The 18270-nt window shown below is 38.1% G+C and overlaps 1 protein-coding gene across 1 annotated transcript; it reads right to left on the bottom strand.

The window, feature by feature from the left end:
- Positions 1 to 9343: 9343 nt before the first annotated feature.
- LOC117400111 (patched domain-containing protein 3-like) lies at positions 9344 to 18243 on the bottom strand. The gene is made up of 4 exons (XM_033999547.3): positions 17186 to 18243; positions 16317 to 16438; positions 16015 to 16160; positions 9344 to 12291 (listed from the first exon to the last, which is right to left on the bottom strand). Exons 1-4 carry the CDS (start codon positions 17882 to 17884, stop codon positions 10535 to 10537), a joined length of 2724 nt encoding a protein of 907 aa, XP_033855438.3. The 5' UTR covers positions 17885 to 18243; the 3' UTR covers positions 9344 to 10534.
- Between the last annotated feature and the right edge of the window lie 27 nt (positions 18244 to 18270).

The following is an 18270-nucleotide window of genomic DNA, read 5'->3' on the forward strand; positions in this document are numbered from 1 at the left end:
ATTTTGCATTGATATTCGTTTAATAACATTTGTGGTAGAACTGCATTTGTGAGATGGATTGCTCATTAAATTCAAGATCCTCACCTAAATATCCAGGCGTAGGATAACCTGGGACAGCATTTCCACAGGCAGCTCAGAAGTGCTGCTCACAAGCTCTCACACTGAGCCCTTTTTTACGTCTTTGTACTATTTGAGAACCTTTCACCCTTAACAAGCCCCAATTGCCTGCCAGTAACCACATTCCAGACACAACTTCCAAAAGTTCAAAAGATAGTCATATGCCTATATACATTTTAACATACTGTACATCTGCACATATTAAATGTCAGCTTGTCACACTAACAGCAGGGGCAGCAGTGTGGGGTAGTGGTTAGGGCTCTGGACTCTTGACCGGAGGGTCGTGGGTTCAATCCCCGGTGGGGACACTGCTGCTGTACCCTTGAGCAAGGTACTTTACCTAGATTGCTCCAGTAAAAACCCAACTGTATAAATGGGTAATTGTATGTAAAAAAAAAATAATGTGATATCTTGTAATCATTGTAAGTCGCCCTGGATAAGGGCGTCTGCTAAGAAATAAATAATAATAATAATAATAATAACCTAAGGGTGTTTTACTTGACACAGAAACATTTTGTTCTGTTACACTTTGTAAAGTGCCACAGGGCTGGTTGTTTGGTTATGATTACTTATGGCTATAATTATGATACTATATTATTATTATGTCAATTGATAGCATGTATTTGCATTTCTATTCAATAAACATTTTTTCCCCCATGGGGCAAAGTATCTTGGGAAAATAAAAGCAGGTGTAATAAATAAATCAAGTAGTGAGCAATATTTATTTGGGTTAACGAAACCATTTGTGATGCGTTCATTAAATCAAAATATCGCTTTATTATATGAAATTTTCCTCAAACATCCTTTCACACTAATTTCTAATCATCTTGTATCCCAAGTCTCATTAAAGCAAGCCCTGGAACAGTCAATATATGTTGTTCTTGTACAGTAAAGAAGTCTTATTTATAATAAATGAATAACTAAACCAGAAAAAAAATAACTACCCGGTTCGTCCCTGAACAAATTCAATATTGTGTTTACATCCTGACAGCATAAATCTAAAACAATGATCATAATAATAACAAAATTGTAAAGTACAGTATTGTAATGTGTTTAAATCTATATTAATATAAATCCTATTTCCTCTTAAATATAGAACATGGTAATTAATAATACACTAGGGCCAAAGGTTTTAAAAACCAGAGACACTATGTAAAACAAATCAACACCAGTTCTAAATAAATCAGATTATGTAAAACCCAAAAGCTCTAATCTCACAAAAGGTCAAATATATTACTATTATTAATGACATGCAGACAATTGTATTATCAACAAGGAATGACAAGAAATGACACTTCTTACCTCATGTCTAGTTCTTTGTTAACTAACAATTTCGGATGGCTTTATATAGTCTTCATTTCAAGCATGTATAATTGGTTAATTGCTGTAATTATGGAAACAGGCCATAAGGAAGGGTTGAGTTTCTCAGAAAGATACCCATCAGTATCAGCCAGTACAATACCCTTATACAGATCATGATTAACCTGAAAGGAGCCTTGCACTTTGCACAAAGTCTTTTTTTCTTTAAAGCAGTTAGCCTTCCTATTTTAGGCAAAGCTAATAATTAGAGGGTGGTACTGGGGTGCTTTGATACGTAATGATGAAGATGTTCTTCAGTGGTTTTGCACAACATGTTATTATTTTTTATATATATAACCTATTCAAGTATTTTGTTGTTTATATGAAATTACATTGTTACTATAACGCTTTCTGTTGAATTACATTTTAAAGATACAAGTGCTTTTTAAAAAGAAATCCGCCTGTCTTCTAAAGCACTGACCCCTTTATTAAAAGTTTTTTTTTGCAAAATAGCTGCCCTGTTCACAATGGGGTGGGGGTTCAGGGTAATGTTCACTGAATGCATGCCTGATTTCATTAAAAGCACTGACCCCATTGTTCTCTGTTATCTGTGAAGCTGTTGGGGATTTCCAATGGCACAATGAGTGATCACTGGCAGTACTGATTTGTGAAAGCACAACAGGGCTTCATTTGTTTCAAAACTATTAGAAACACTATACAGGATTGTGGCAAAGTGGTTTGCAGTGCTCAAGACAAGGACAGACAACAAAGTACTGGTGAAGTGATGGTTTATTTATTTGTAATCCACAGTCAGATGACAACAGTAAATAATAAATGATAACAGGCAGTACACAGCGTAGTGTATTGCTTTGTTTAATCCACAGGTTCAGTCCCGAAATAATAGTCCCAATATTTAATCACCCACAATAAACACAAACACGATCACAAGTCCGTAGTGCTCGTGGTGCAAATACAATTAATCATGACTCACGTGCAGTGTTGTCCGGGTTTTGTGTTGGCCTGTAGCGACAGCTAAAACCAAAACAAACAAAACACTCACAATAACAATAGGGGTTCTCCTTCCGGTTCAGCATTAACCGTAACAAAGAGACAGATCACCTTGCTACATCCCCTTAAATACCATCAATCACACCTCCTTGGTTAACAATTGCAACCGCTCCTCCAATCCGCAGCTGCCACATCGGTTCCCTTCCAGGTCGATTATTTAGTGTACCGTAGCTCCGCCCCTTTCTGGATGGCCGACTTCTGCCTAACCCTGGGAATTAATTATGTGGCCATCCAGTCCAGGGCACTCTGTTCCCTTTATACAACGCCCTCACCGGTCGGGAGGGAGATTTATCACCAAGAATCATTCTGTCACAAGGAGTGACAATCAATCCATGTTTTTTCCTCTAACTTGCACAAGCAACATTATCACCGGCCCTTATTTTTGTGTTTAATATAACTTCAGGATATGTACATACAGTACAATATACAGTCTTAGCTGCCACTAACACACTTTGCAGCTGACTTTTTATGAAAGTAAAATTAAATAAATGTGTTCATTTCTTTGCAACATAATAGATTTTAAAAACATAGCATCATGTACCGGCATGTGTTGTTCATCTTTTAAGTTCCTGAGACTACCTATTATTATACAACGTAAAAGCAATATAGCTAATATATATTCAATACAACGGTAAAGGGAATGGTACTGTATACATCTAAATAAGTAAATATCAGACAATACTGTTTTCTTCCCTTTTTTGTTTGCCATGCTTCTATGAGGGTGTATGTCTGATCCTAGTCCCTCCTTTTATTTCAATAAAATAGTCTGATTTGTGGAAATTGTAAATTAATTTCCCTCACAAAACGTAAAGTATCTGTGTGTTACGTCTCCCCTCCTTTTTACAGCACCCTAGTTTTCAGTAATTGTATGATTTGATGGTGTGTAAAAGAAATTGCAAACTGAAAAGCTGCACAATTCCTGCAGCTTCTCTGAAAGCAAATGTCACCTTAGTTTTAGATTTAGTCTGCCTCTGAGTTCCTTGACCATTATGATTATAGTTAAAAATGATTATAATTAAAAAATGAACGGATGCTCAGGACAAGGTGCAAGGGCAGTTAAAGTGCCAAGTGCAAATAAGTGCAGACGTTTCAGTCAGAACCGCAACCATCCGGCAGCGCTGGGTAAATCTCTTTATGATTGCATTTCTTTACATCAAGAACATTTTTTTATTTGAGTCAGTGATTTGTTTGAAGAGGCTAATCAAGGTGGAATTTGTTCCTTTACCTAGGAAAGAAACATTTGCATGGGCCATAATATAAACTACTTTGGCAGATCTTAACTTCACAGGTACACTATCATCATCAAAGGTGTTTGCAGAACCAGATAACACTTTACTTGCTATCGTCGGTGTGTACAGTTATTACTGCCACAAATTAATAACTGTGTTTATTCTCAGTGCATGTTTGAGACTGAAACTTCAGCCCTGCACTTTAACAGGACTTGCATCTTGTCCTAAATTAATGTTTTTTGCATTAATTGCTTTTTGAAGGAATTTGTTTCTCCAGTTGTTTTATAAGCAATGTTATAAAAATGCATCCCTTTGCAATAAATAAATAATGAAGCCCTTTGCAAAGGGATCGACACGGCCTCCAAAGGTCAGTGCAGAAAAATGTGGGATGAAATAACAATCAAAATAAATATACTTAGCTTTGCTATGCGAAGTTGGACACAAAAGCCGGCATGACAGTCACCTTGTTACAAAGAAGGGGGTCTCATTTATCACCCAGGAGGCAACAAAAACTGGAGGAGGTCCGGCCAAACAAATAGAACTGACTCCCCTGCAGGAACGAGTCTCCCAGCTGTTTAGCAAGGTAGCCATTGGAGGTGTGGAGGGAGCCCCAGGCACCATACAAATGCATAAGTAAGCGGTTGCATTTAATGTCATTTTGTAAATGTATGTCCTGTATTAATTAAATTATAGTTTTGTGTACCTGGTTGCACTTTATGAAACTGTATAAATAATAAGATATCATATAAATATTGTTATTTTCTCTTTTCCAAATGTAGCACAGTCTCACAGTGGGTTACTGCTTTGAGCAGGAGAAAGAGGAGACAGATGATGAAGGACAAAAATGAGGAATATGAGGAGCAGTATGGTGAAAATAGGGAGCAGTGCGATGCTGAATATTTTGGACTTCCCAAAAAGAAAAAAACTAAAAACAAATCATTTAGATCCAAAAAGCAGCAAAAAGGCAACTTCTCCCCAAAGACAGGGTACTGCCAAGGTACCTGCTTCTGAAACTTCTCCCCAAAGACTGCGTACTGCCAAGGTACCTGCTTCTGAAACTTCTCCCCAAAGACAGGGTACTGCCAAGGTACCTGCTTCTGAAACTTCTCCCCAAAGACAGGGTACTGCCAAGGTACCTGCTTCTGAAACTTCTCCCCAAAGACAGGGTACTGCCAAGGTACCTGCTTCTGAAACTTCTCCCCAAAGACAGGGTACTGCCAAGGTACCTGCTTCTGAAACTTCTCCCCAAAGACAGGGTACTGCCAAGGTACCTGCTTCTGAAACTTCTCCCCAAAGACAGGGTACTGCCAAGGTACCTGCTTCTGAAACTTCTCCCCAAAGACAGGGTACTGCCAAGGTACCTGCTTCTGAAACTTCTCCCCAAAGACAGGGTACTGCCAAGGTTCCTGCTTCTGAAGCTGTGGAGGATGTTCTGCAGGCTAATGAATGATGAGCTCAGAAAACAGACCAGGTCAGAAAATGGACCAGCACAGAAAAGACCAAATGTAACTTTTGAGGACACAGAATTAATTAATCAAACAAAAAGGACTTATTTAATTTGGAATGTATGATTCAGGAAACATAACCTTAATGGGGTTGTTTTATGTAATATGTTAACCTAAATAAAGATCAACTTGTAAAGTTATTTTTAATAAATAAATAAATAAATAAATAAATAAATAATTTGGATTGTGACCTGATGGCATTGCTGACTCTAGTTAATTGAGACAACCAACATCTTTGATAGGCTTGGTGGTCTAGTGGTTAGAGAAAAGGGTTTGTTACCAGGAAGTTCCAGGTTCAATCCAAGCTCAGTCACTGACTCACTTAACCTCCTTGTGCTCCGTCCTTCAGACGAGACATAAAACCAAAGTCCTATTGTAAGTGACTCTGCAGCAGCAGTTATTCAGAAAACATGAATGTAACAGGGTTGACTAGGTTAACCTAAATAAAGATTAACTTCTAAAAAAGAAAAAAAAAACTTTGGATCAAGTGACCTGGTCCTGATGGCATTGCTGACCCTAGTTCATTGAGAGAACCAAGATCTTTGATAAGAGACTTATAATCAGAAGCTTGATAGAAATCTCACCTATTCAGCCTTTCCCAAAATGACAAAGCCTCCTTTATTTCTTTGTGATTGAAACAGCACCCATTAACAGTTGCCTGATCAACCTTAAAGAATGACAGGCTTGGTAACACTAACACTTGGTTTCCTTCATCTTAGGTCACGTCTTTATCCTCTGTTTGAAACAGCTGGTACTTGCTGTGGTGGTGTCCCTGTGGGATATTGTATATGTCCTACACATTTAATATTGTAAAGGTTTTGTGGGTTTGGCAGTTATGGACAAAAAAACGATGTGTACTGATTTGTAATACTCTTTAGCAGAAGTTATTGACAGTATCAGAATCTGGGAGTGTGTCGGTGTGTCACACTTACTGTACATTTATACATATATGAATAGAACTATCTGGATATATATATATCCCTTTCATTCAGGCAATACAGCATATAGGGGATCAGGTGATGCTGCGTATACTACTCTGGCTTAGAAACCCTAACCGTCCGGACAGCTGACATCTGCTGAGGAAGCATTCAACACCATGCTTGGGCAAATACAGGTAGTGGGCACTTGAAAGGGAGGTGGCAGATACTCATGAAACAGACTGAAGTGCATTAATTCGATCCCAAAATTGCCACTGCCTGCTGCCTGCACAAACTCTACAACAAAATTAGGTGTTCAGGAATCAGTGGCTACCTGTGTGACAGACGGGGAAGGTTACAGTCTCACGAGAAAAAAAACGGGACTGCCTTTCACAACAAGCCCAAAACAAGCGCAAGAGAACATTCACAGAGGAGGTTAAATGTCTAAGAGATACAAATAGCAAAATCATAGACAAAGAAAAAAAAATAGCAAATATATTAAATGATTACTTTTCACAAGTTTTTACAAAGGAGGATACTGGCAACATGCCCCACATGTCGACCTGTTCTTATCCAATTTTAAATAACTTTAGCATAACAGAGGCAGAAGTGTTAAAGGGACTAGGATCTCTTAAAATAAACAAATCCCCTGGGCCGGATGAGATCCTCCCAATAGTACTCAAAGAAATGAAACGTTATTTACAAACCGCTACCCAAGATCATGCAACAGTCTCTTGACACAGAGGTTGTACTGACAGACTGGAGAATTGCAAACGGAATGCCGATCCATAAAAAGGGAGACAAAACTGAACCAGGTAACTACAGACTAATAAGCCTGACTTCTATTATGTAAACTTTTGGAAACTATAATAAGATCCAAAATGGAAAATTACCTATATGGTAACAGTATCCTGGGAGACAGTCAGCATAGTTTTAGGAAAGGGAGATCGTGTCTAACTAACCTGCTTGATTTTTCTGAGGATGCAACATCGACAATTGCAAAGCATAGGACATGTGGTAGTACTGTATTCCCTTCCCATATTTCAATAGTCCCTTGTGTATTGTAATAGCAGACTAGCTATAATTGCTCGAGAATAAAGTAATGCCTGAAGCACAGGTCTTTTGACCTTTAAATAAAGTGGGGTCCATTGTTCCCTCTACTCTGTCAGATATTGAACCATAATGGTGCAATTTTTTTTTTTTTACTTTTCCCCTAAAATATATCACGTTTTGGAATAGAGATTTAGTTGTCATCCCCATTGCTTTTTAGGACTATTCTCAATTTTACTCTTGAAGAGCAAAACATGCCCCTGCCCTTTTTATACCAGATAACACATTTCCTAAATGGACTAACATCCCTTGAGACACCATCCAGCACCAGGAATCAGGGCAAACTGTGACACAAGCCAATATTAGGTTCAGATCCTAATAAAGTGGCTGGACTGGTTGGACTGTGTGGGTCTTCTCCAATCTGATCACTGATGCATATATCCTGGACCATTTCATCTGGAATTGCAGTTTGATTATCATTTTGACCAATCTATTACCATCATATTAAAATAGGTTTGTTAACACTGGACTGTTGGTGAAGCATTATAGTGATGACTACGTGCATCCTTTTACAATCCAGCCAACTGGTGGAGTTATTCAGGAAGAAATCCATTCAAGTGCCTGGTTAAATAAAAGTACAGAGAGACCACACAGTACTGTGTTAGGTGCCAGGATCTGACTATATGATGTAGAATGGGACCACAAGTTATTATGTATCAATTCAGAATACCTCTTCAGTATGTTCAGACAGCTTTGCCATCTGACTTTAGGCAATGGCTTTGATGTTATTATGTCACACCACTATTGAATAACGCACATACCTGAAAACTTCTTCAATCATGCTTCTGTCTCCCAGAATCCCTGCAATATGAGCCACAGTCACAGAAATAAAATGTCAGAATTGTTCTTAATGGGTTGTCTGTCTAAAGCCAAGAAGGAGAAAAAAGACAAACCAATAGCTTCTGCACAGTATTTTCTTTAATGTATCGGCAGCAGACATGGTGTGGGGTTTAATTAGAGGTGCAGGTATCAGAAATATAGCCTCATATTTCAGGGCTAAACAGAGGTCAGGTATTTGTATTTGACTAGAATGGGTAATGCTGATAAATACAGGCACACATATCACAGATTGATAGTATAGCATTTACTTCACCAAAATCGACAGTAGTCAATAGTTTTTTTGTTAAAATTGCAGTTAAACTCATAGTGCTATATGACTATATTATAAACAGGACAGTTTGTTAGTTATGGCAGTCTATGTAACAAAGCATCAGCCTGACATTATTCTGAAGACTTTTCACACAGGCTTGTAATATCTGGCAGAGCTGGGGGTGAGAAGTATCATCAAACCGCAACAAACCAACTCCCCCCCCCCCCCCCCCCCCCCCCCCCCCCAATAAAACAGCTAAAGGAATAAGAAATGTTTAAAACAAATCAAGGTTAATTTTTAGTTTTTGTTCATTTAAAGCACATATAACTTGATATATATATATATATATATATATATATATATATACAGTAACAGCAATTTTGTTTTATAAATATTAATAAATACCTTATGTTTAAATATACAGTATATGTGCATTGCTCTTTTAATAGTGGTTCCCTTTGTGTGTGTCCTTATTGGTTGATAAACTGATATCCCTGTAATTTGGGTGGTTCTTTTGGTTTCACAGTGGACTGTTGTTTGACAAGCTAATGGAAATCTAATTCAAGAGCTACACCAGAACTGGAACGAAGCTCAATACCGTGTGGAAGGATCGCCTCTGGTGAAATAATTGAACTTGTCTGTATGCAGACCTTCGTTCTAAAACAAACCCCCCTTTGTGTTTCCAATGCGATATTAGAAATTATAAATTGTAATGTCAGTGAAAAAACGAAATCATGTACAATTCTAGAAATATATTTAAAAATACAACTTTCCATCTCTAGAAAACCACTTATGCAATTGTGATAAACTTGGCATTACCATTATTTAGCAGACATTTTTGGGACTGTATGATTGTGGGTTTATATGGGGAGGTGTTGCAGTTTGCACTTCCATCCATCTGCATGTCACACTTACATTATATAGACGTATATATCAACAAGGGAAACACAATGTTATTTACCACAATTATTATTATTATTATTTGTTTATTTAGTAGACGCCTTTATCCAAGGTGACTTACAGGGACTAGGGTGTGTGAACTATGCATCAGCTGCAGAGTCACTTACAGCAACATCTCACCCGAAAGACGGAGCAGAAGGAGGTTAAGTGACTTGCTCAGGGTCACACAATGAGTCAGTAGCTGAGATCTGAACCGGGGACCTCCTGGTTACAAGCCCTTTTCTTTAACCACTGGACCACACAGCCTCCTTAATTATATCATACCTGATTATTAAAGACTTCATCATTTCACCACTCTGGAGGTTTGATTATAGTCTTTTAGTTTTTCAGTTGGCGAATTATAAAATAAATATCAGCCAATGTGTTGAGTATCAGAAACGATAGTACTTTAAATGATAAAACAGTTTATATTTAGACAAGTGTGTAAATATCACATTTGAAACATGCATGTTCACCAGAATATAATTGCATGGTATGTTTATCCTCAAAAGTTCTGCAACCGGAACAAGCTTGGTCTGGTATCTAAAAATGTTCTTAATGAATTGTAAAACATTTTCACAACATCAATTTATACTTTATTTTACATTATATATATAAACTATTAATACAAGTGACAACAATATTTTTGTATGAGAATACAAGTGTTTCAAATACATATTTTACAACTGAACTTGTTTAAATACACTCACAAAACAAAAGATGGCATTTCATCACAAATGTATTTAGAAATGTAATTATATAAAAAAAACATTAAAAACATTTAATTAGATCCAAATGATGTCCCTTCAAAATATGATAAGCTGTTCATCTTTTAACATGCAGTGTTTTCATAAGTGCGTACTAGAAAGTAAGAGCACAGACTTTTAAAAGTGGAACATTCGTGTCATTTTTTAAATGCAAACACAAAACATTCATAATAAATGTTAACAAAAGAAAGACGACAACAAAAACACTTCATAATACAGTACAGACCCTTTTGACCCAGAATTAAGCAGGGCAATGGGTAATCGTGAAATATGTGATTAGCGTGCAAAAATGACAGCCTTACTCATAACTCAGTATCCAATTACCAGATGTCTCTGACCTTGCATACATGTTCTAATTACAAAATACCACCACCTCTCCAAAACACTTGCAAAAAAACAGAACCTGGTGGGTTGGAACCCAACACTGAGTCAATGGTAAAACCCATTAGCTGAATTTTTCATTTGTCAGCTGTGCATTGGTAGTTGCTATTTACTAAGAACATGGACAGTCCAAATCCAACTGACCAGTTGCTTGCAGTTTCTGTATTTTCTCTTTATAAGAGAGGTCTCTAATAGGAGCTGGGTCAACACCACCTTCTTGCTTTAGATTGGGGGTATTAACTATCACAGGGTATTTAAAAGATATGTCTGTATTATATGTTACTTCAATACAATGCCTATTCTTAATGGTCATCCCAGTAACAACACTCTTTTCATCACTGGTGACCTCTCCTGTCTTGCTACAAACCCCGAAGAAGGTCAGGAACACTGGGATAAAAACAATTCCATGAAGAGCCCCAAAAGAAATGACCAGGAACATGATCTTGAAAAATGTCCTGAAGATGTAGCTTTCAGCTGCAGCCAGAACAATGACACCCAGTATGGTAGAAACTGCCCCCTGGACTATAGGGTAACCCAGAGTATGGAGCGCATCAATGGCCTTCTCATTTACATCGCGTTTGCTGTTTGACACAAATGCGTAGGAAATATGTGCAGAAAAGTCTACAGAGAAGCCAATACAGATGACCAGATTGATCATCGATATGGAGTCTAAGTTAACATGCCAGAAAGCCATGAAGCCGGCAACACCAACAATGACAGATCCGATGGCAAACGTTACCCACAAAGAGCAAAGAGGATTGGGAATCAATAGGAGGGCAATGACCAACATTACTGCAGTTGCTACTGCAATATTCTGTATTGTATTAGAGACTATGACTACATACTGGTCAAAGTAGATGAATGCTGGGTGATAAACCAGTACTGGGACTACACAGTTCTTTACATCCTCTCTCAGCTCATCTAGCATGTTCTTTTCCTTGATTGGAGTGGTAATGTTTGTGGTCTGAATAAAGAAACGGGAGGCAATAATATTATCATTAGAGATACTAATGTCTTGTTTAAAGGTTGGAAGAATTAACTTTAAATTGTCTTTAAATACTGTTTCATTATCTAAGTTGATATTTAGTATTGTAGAAACATTCTCATATACTCTTAGCCATGAAACAGACAGGCTTGCATCAACATACAAGCGGTTTTCATGTACTTTCAAACAACTTTCAATGTCTTTACGGACCTCCTTATTCCAATAATCAACTTGTTCTGTAACAACAACCATAACTCTTGGTCCATACTCTGAAAAATAAGCATCCTCATCATCATAGTAGTTAACAACATACGAACCATCATGCGCCAGATTTCGAAGGTCTATACCTTCCTGCATCTGAAGACACCCATAAATACTGCTAGCCAGGTACCCACCATACAGCAACACCACAAACACTTTGGTCCATGTGTTTGTAAGAAAAGGGCCATAGTACTTCTTAAAGAACAGATTCACTGGCTGCTCTTTCTCACAGCCTGTGTTTGCGTCATACGCCCCTCCTACATAGCACATGCTGTACCCTGTAGAGCGTCCTGCTGGACAGTCCTGCTCCACCTTCATGCACGTCAGCCAGTGCCTGTTGCCCTTTTCTCTTTTTCCATTGAGAGCCAAGAAAGCTCCAAAGAATGTTATGTTGTACAGATAGCAGAACAGAACTGCAGTGCCTGTGTAGAGGCAAAACGACTGCACAGATCGGAAGGGTGTCATGATGCCTATGTAGAAAGCCAAGACATCAGTTAGAGTGGTGATGGTGATGGAGACGGCTGCCTCTTTATACGTCTCTGCCAAGCGATCTGCCACTGAATCATGAACCTTGGTTTGCTGCCAGCAGGAGATCATAATGAACATGTCATCAACTCCAATCCCTAGAAAAAACACAATGTTAAAAAGTGAAAAGTTCACAAAACACAATAATTCTACAATATTATAAGTTTTTGTACATATTTACAATTGTATTTTATTCTTTGTACTGTATAACCTAGTTCTGTTATCAAATAACAAGAATATACATTTGAAATAGTTGAATTATGTGTTTCTATGGATATATCATACTGGTATTCAGAATACAATTATACCGCAATACTTGAATATAATCCAATAAAGTGTATGCTTAAAATATAAAACATGCCCAACTGTCCACTTTATTGTGATGATTTCCAGATCAGCGCATGCAATCACTGTGTGAACCTTAACTCTTATAAGAGTAACCTAACAGGCAATACGATTTTTGGATCACTTGAAAGCCATTTATATTATGCCCCAGGTATCTCTGAACAAAATGATGCCCTTCCTGTGGCTATCTTGACACTGAATAACAGAAAAAAAGAACCCAAAACAAGGCTGTCACACCAGAGGGCAGCACTGAGCACCCTCACCATGCAGGTTAGTGGATATACGGTAATTTCACAGTATACGATATTTTAAAAGGCTAGTTGTAATTATTAGACGGTTATCATGGATTTCGCGATTTCTGTGAAATTTACCAGTTGCCGTGTAATATGTAGTTCCCTGTGAAAATTTGTATTTCCGAAAGAATTGTGTAAATATACATATTTATCACTTAAAAATAAATACAGCAAACGTTGGCCTTATTGACTCTCTACCGGTTACGCAGTTTTCACTGCATTTAGGAACCTGGCAGCGAGTTTAATTTGCTTCCGGTAAATTATTTAGCATTTACTGTTTTTCTGGCAAGCATTAAAATGTATATGTTCATTTGTTGTACAATAACTAGAGAATTATACATTTTGAACATGACAGTGCTATTATGTCTTTTCATGAGATTGGCAAACCGCGAGGTCAACGAACCCCTGGGCCAATGAACTCAGAAGGGCACTCTTTGCGTGCACAAGAGTCTTAGCTAAAGAAAGACATCAGCCACGGGTTCAAACGCCACCCCACCGCCAGATGGTGGCCGTTACCCCAAAGGGGTTTTATAATGGGATTTCCCATAGACATTTTTCAGGGTGCTGTATCTTGGGTTCCGGGGGTCCCCCGAGACTTGAAAATCGGTACAGAGGTCCACCTCGGGGCCCCTGTCGATCCCTCCAAGCAATGTGTCCCCAGCTAGAAAGGACATCAGTTTAGACTTTTTTGCCAACCTGGAGCTCAAAAGCTATTGGAAATGCAACCTTGACATGCCATCATGCTGAAAATGTGTAAATTTGTTGAAAATGTAGCATTTGAAAACGGGTGGCTCCCTGTGAAAGAGGGCCCCCATGGAGATATGACCCAGAAAAAGGTCGTTTTTGGACATTTTTGACAGGGCGTATCTCGGGCTCTGTGGGGGTTAGGAACTTGATTTTTTTTTTGCGGTGGGGCCCCATGGGGCCCCACACAAGGAGTCACCATTTTCATAGTTCAGATGCCAGGATGGCTTGGCAAAGTGAATTTTTTCGTCATGACATGAGTTTTTGGGTGAACCACCACACCGTTTTAGGGGGTGGTTTGGGGTGCTCCCCTGAGTCTATATCACTTTGAATGGTGGTTCTACGTGCTCGGGTTTGAGAGATATGCCTGAAATGTGTTTTTCAACCCTGCCATAGACATGAGTGAGGCTGAACACTCTGAACGCCCTGAAAATATTTTTTGCAAAGAATTCCTACGAAACTGGGCATGTTACATTCAGGCTGGTCTAGAACCCTTTGAACTGTGGTCGTAGGTGCTCTGGTTCGAGAGATATGACTGAAAATGTGTTTTATAACACTGCCATAGACATGAATGGGGCTGAATACCCGAAAATATATTTTGCAAAGAATTGCTACGGTGGGTGTCTGCGTGCAGGGATTGCATGGTGGTGTGTGCATGTAGGGGTTGCATGGTGGTGTGCATGCAGGGGTTGCATATTGGTGTGTGCATGTAGGGGTTGCATGGTGGGTTGTGCGTGCAGGGGTTGCATGGTGGTGTGTTCGTGCAGGGGTCACATGGTGGGTGTATACATGTAGGGGTTGCATGGTGGTGTGTGTGTGCAGGGGTCTTATGGTGGTGTGTGTGTGCAGGGGTTGCATGGTGGGTGTATGCCTGCAGGGGTTGCACGGTGGTGTGTGCGTGCCGGAGTTGCATGGTGGTACACGTGTGTGGAGGGGAATTGGAGTTCAGGTTTTGCGCAAAAGAGGGGCGGGGAAAAGACTGGGAAGGGTAGGGTAAAAGAAAAATTACTACAATCATTTATTTTAACTTTCGACTCCCAGTCTCCTTTCCCTCACTTTATGATTTTATTTTGTGATTATTTAATTATTGTCAAAATAAACGGCCTTCATCTACTCAAAGCTGCAATCTCATTTCTGTCCAAAAAGAACCTGAAACACTACAATATATTGATGGACGTTACATAAGAAAACGAGATGTCCTTTTTTCGGAATACCATGTTCCTTCCCAAAAATGTGTTTTAATATTAGTCTTTAATAAAGGAAAACGACTGCTTGAATTAATTTTCATGTATCTATTTCAGTGCAATGTAGTTTCTTCATGTAATAAGAAATACTTTTTTTTAATATTTACATTTTATTTATGTTTTTTCATAAAAAAAAAAAAAAAAGATTTCTGGGGAGAGTAAAAAATACATTAACTTTGATTCATGTACTAAGGGTTACTCTCAAATGAATTCACGATCCAGTTTATGGTAAACTGTGCATGGATGACTTAGAAACTCGGCTGTCAGCTGAGTCCCCAAAACTGGGCTGAATTAGAAAATGCAAAGCGGCCCATTATTTGGGACGTTATCTAAAAACCAAGGCGGCCCAGAATTTGGGACGTTATTTAAAAACCAAAGCGGCCCAGAATTTGGGACATTATCTGAAAAGTAAAGCGGCCCAGAATTTGCGACGTAATGAAAACAGGGGCAGTCTATATGTAAAACTGTGATTACATTAGAGATAAACTAATGTATCCTCTAACAAAATGCAATAGCGTATACATTTTATATTAAAATATATCGCAAAAACGATTATAGATATATGCTATTTGAAAGAAAAAAGTACACCACCACAGAAAGCCAATTCTTACATTCGTGCATAACATGATAATTCATATAAAGTAATCACCCATAGTTTGTTTTATCAGTACAGAGTAATACCACATTATATTTTAATGGTAAGGTTGTGGAAAGCAGATCACTCTCTCTATCTGATCACAATGTTAAAAATGCCTGCACGCTTTTCCACTCGTGTGACGACATATTCATGTGACAGACATGGACCAATCAAAAAGCGAGACTGTTATGCGGTTCCATCCCAAAAACCGTGCCTGTGTCATACCTCCAAACCGCTGCAGCAGCAAAGGTCACTAGACAGCATTCAGAACTGGGCAGACACATGGCAAATGGCATAGGCACTGCACACAGGCAATACAAAAATGAGAATTATAAATACCATATGGGAGATACTGAAATTGAAGAAGGAATCTATGAAAAAGACCTAGGAATTTATGTTGACTCAGAAATGTCTTCATCTAGACCAGGGGTAGGCAACCTTCAAGAAGCTGCTTGATGAGATTCTGGGATCAATAAGCTACTAACAACCCTCTCGTTTGTACACTATCTACACACGACGTATTAACATTAAATCACAAACACTGTACCGGCTTCTTACCAAGGATCAGGAAGGGGGCGTTAGCCACAGTCATAGCGAACGGCATTCCACAGTACAGCAACATCCCGAAACCTGACAGCACCCCTAAACCTGCTGACAGGACTCCAAAGGTGGCCACCCAGACTTTATTTCTCACACAGTCAAACCTAAACGAAATATATACAGGATTTTATCATTTTAATATATATATATATATATATATATATATATATATATATATATATATATATATATATAAAATTAATACATTATTAAGGTAATTAACCTCTGTATACCAATGGTACTGTGTTAATATAACATACCTCATGCAGGATACAATTGAAAAGAAAATGGCAAGGAAATACGTGATGGAAAACAATGGGATCACTTTCCTAGGATTTTCTTCAAACTCCTGTTGCCTTGATACTGAAGTAAAATAAGATACCTGTAAACAGTAAATTTAGACAATAATAAGAATGTAAAATATGTGCAGGTCATTACTTAAACACCCCACCGCACATGTCTAATAAACAGAATGATTGTTAAACACAAATACAAACTAAAGAGAAAACATATGTAATTGTATTAGCCTTAACTGCGAAGAAAGGAAAAGGAGGAGATTATGAAGTTTATGAAGTTTCGCATAAAAATATACCTTTTGTAAGGGTCAGTGTTTTATATCCACCCATGTTTTACTGTATTTAGGTCTGACAGGATCCGCCTATTCTTCATATTTTGAGCTTGATTCCATTATTATGTATCCGCTGAAACATTAGGATCCATTGCAATAATGCATGACGCTTTTTAGCAGCAAATATAAATGAGTCCTGCTTTTTAGCAACACATAAACGAGTCATACTTTTTAGCTATGCGTTTGTGATACTTGTGTACATGATCTCATGAATTGCACATGGTCTGGTTATTTCAGAAGAAAAATATCTTTCAAACTCATTAAAAATGATTATAATAAGCTTTAAAACATATTATAATTATTATAACCAATATTGGTACATGAAACAATGCGTCGTTTGCTTGTTCATTTCTTCCAACGTTCCAGATTGGAAAGCACAAAGCATAATGTTTACATAGGTAATATTTTAAAAGCAGGCTTAACTAGTTGCACCTTGTCATTAAACTCAAAACAGAAAAATCGTACTAGCTAAAAATTCTACACAACGCCTGAAAAACTTACCTTAATAGTATCGGAAGACTCTGTTTTAGAAAGTACTTCTAGAAATGTTTCCAGCCAGCTTTTTGCAGTTTTCCCGTCTCTTAAATAGTAAACTAGTCTAATTGCTTGTGCTCCATAAATTAGGTTTTGATCACTTGTATTGACCCCGCCAACAGTCGTCCCAAGAAATATCTCAGTTTTGTACACGGGGTAGGTAAGATTAATATCTGCTATTTTGCTGGCATTGTAATATATTAGTTCTAATATCGCATTTGGAGCACATGTGTCGTTTGTTTTAGCACAAAGATCTAAATATGTATTATTGTCTGAAGTCATGTGTCTAACAATGTTGTCTAGTTCAATTATTTCTTTAAATGCAGTTTCTGTTAAAATATTTTTTTTGGAAACGGCAATAAGGGACGCGTAGGTCCCCTCTGTGTAGAGCCGCTGGCTGGAAAAGTCCGAATCATTCTGAGGGAAGTATTTCTGTACAACGTCTCGCTCTCCCTTTGCAGCGCCATCCAAGGGAGTAAACTGGTCTTCGATGTCGTTTGCTTCATACTCCTTCAGAAAATAAAAGCCTGCCCCCAGACCACCGGAGACCAGCAAAGGGATCACTAGAAACCACCAGGGATGTGATCCTACAAAATGCCCTAATTTATAAAAAGCTGCGCAGATTGGCTTTTCTATGCAGTCTGTACGGCACCCACATCTAGCCATCCCAATAGAATTCAAACAGACCACGGGATTTGTTGTGGTATTTAAAACAATATTATTAGAACAGTTTTGAAAATATGCCGTTTTAAAATGATGTTGCTTTCTAAATAAACAGAATGAATTAAACTTCGCTGACTAAGTCCAGATAAGTGTAGCTGCATTCAGCCTTCAACAGACATACTTTCTCGTTGTATTCTCCTGAAGACAACAGTGGTCAGTGATCACGCAAGTTGGTTTGCATAAGGGGGCGTAAACCACTGAAACAGTTGGCTATTAACAACTTTGCGGTGTTTAATTTATCGCCAGTATGAGTTGTACTGTCTGTTAAAACATGTGCAAAAAAATGAATTCTCTATTAAAGTGGAACTGTCTGTAGTATTGCAGATTTA

Source organism: Acipenser ruthenus, chromosome 4 (assembly GCF_902713425.1).
Source record: "Acipenser ruthenus chromosome 4, fAciRut3.2 maternal haplotype, whole genome shotgun sequence".
NCBI classification, from domain to species: domain Eukaryota; kingdom Metazoa; phylum Chordata; class Actinopteri; order Acipenseriformes; family Acipenseridae; genus Acipenser; species Acipenser ruthenus.

Coding starts and splice junctions, on each gene's coding strand:
- LOC117400111 (XM_033999547.3), bottom strand. CDS start 17,884: ATGGCTAGATGTGGGTGCCGTACAGACTGCATAGAAAAGCCAATCTGC. Junction 16,439..17,185: donor AGTCTTCCGATACTATTAAG/GTAAGTTTTTCA, acceptor TACTGTTTACAG/GTATCTTATTTTACTTCAGT. Junction 12,292..16,014: donor CGCCCCCTTCCTGATCCTTG/GTAAGAAGCCGG, acceptor TGTTTTTTCTAG/GGATTGGAGTTGATGACATG.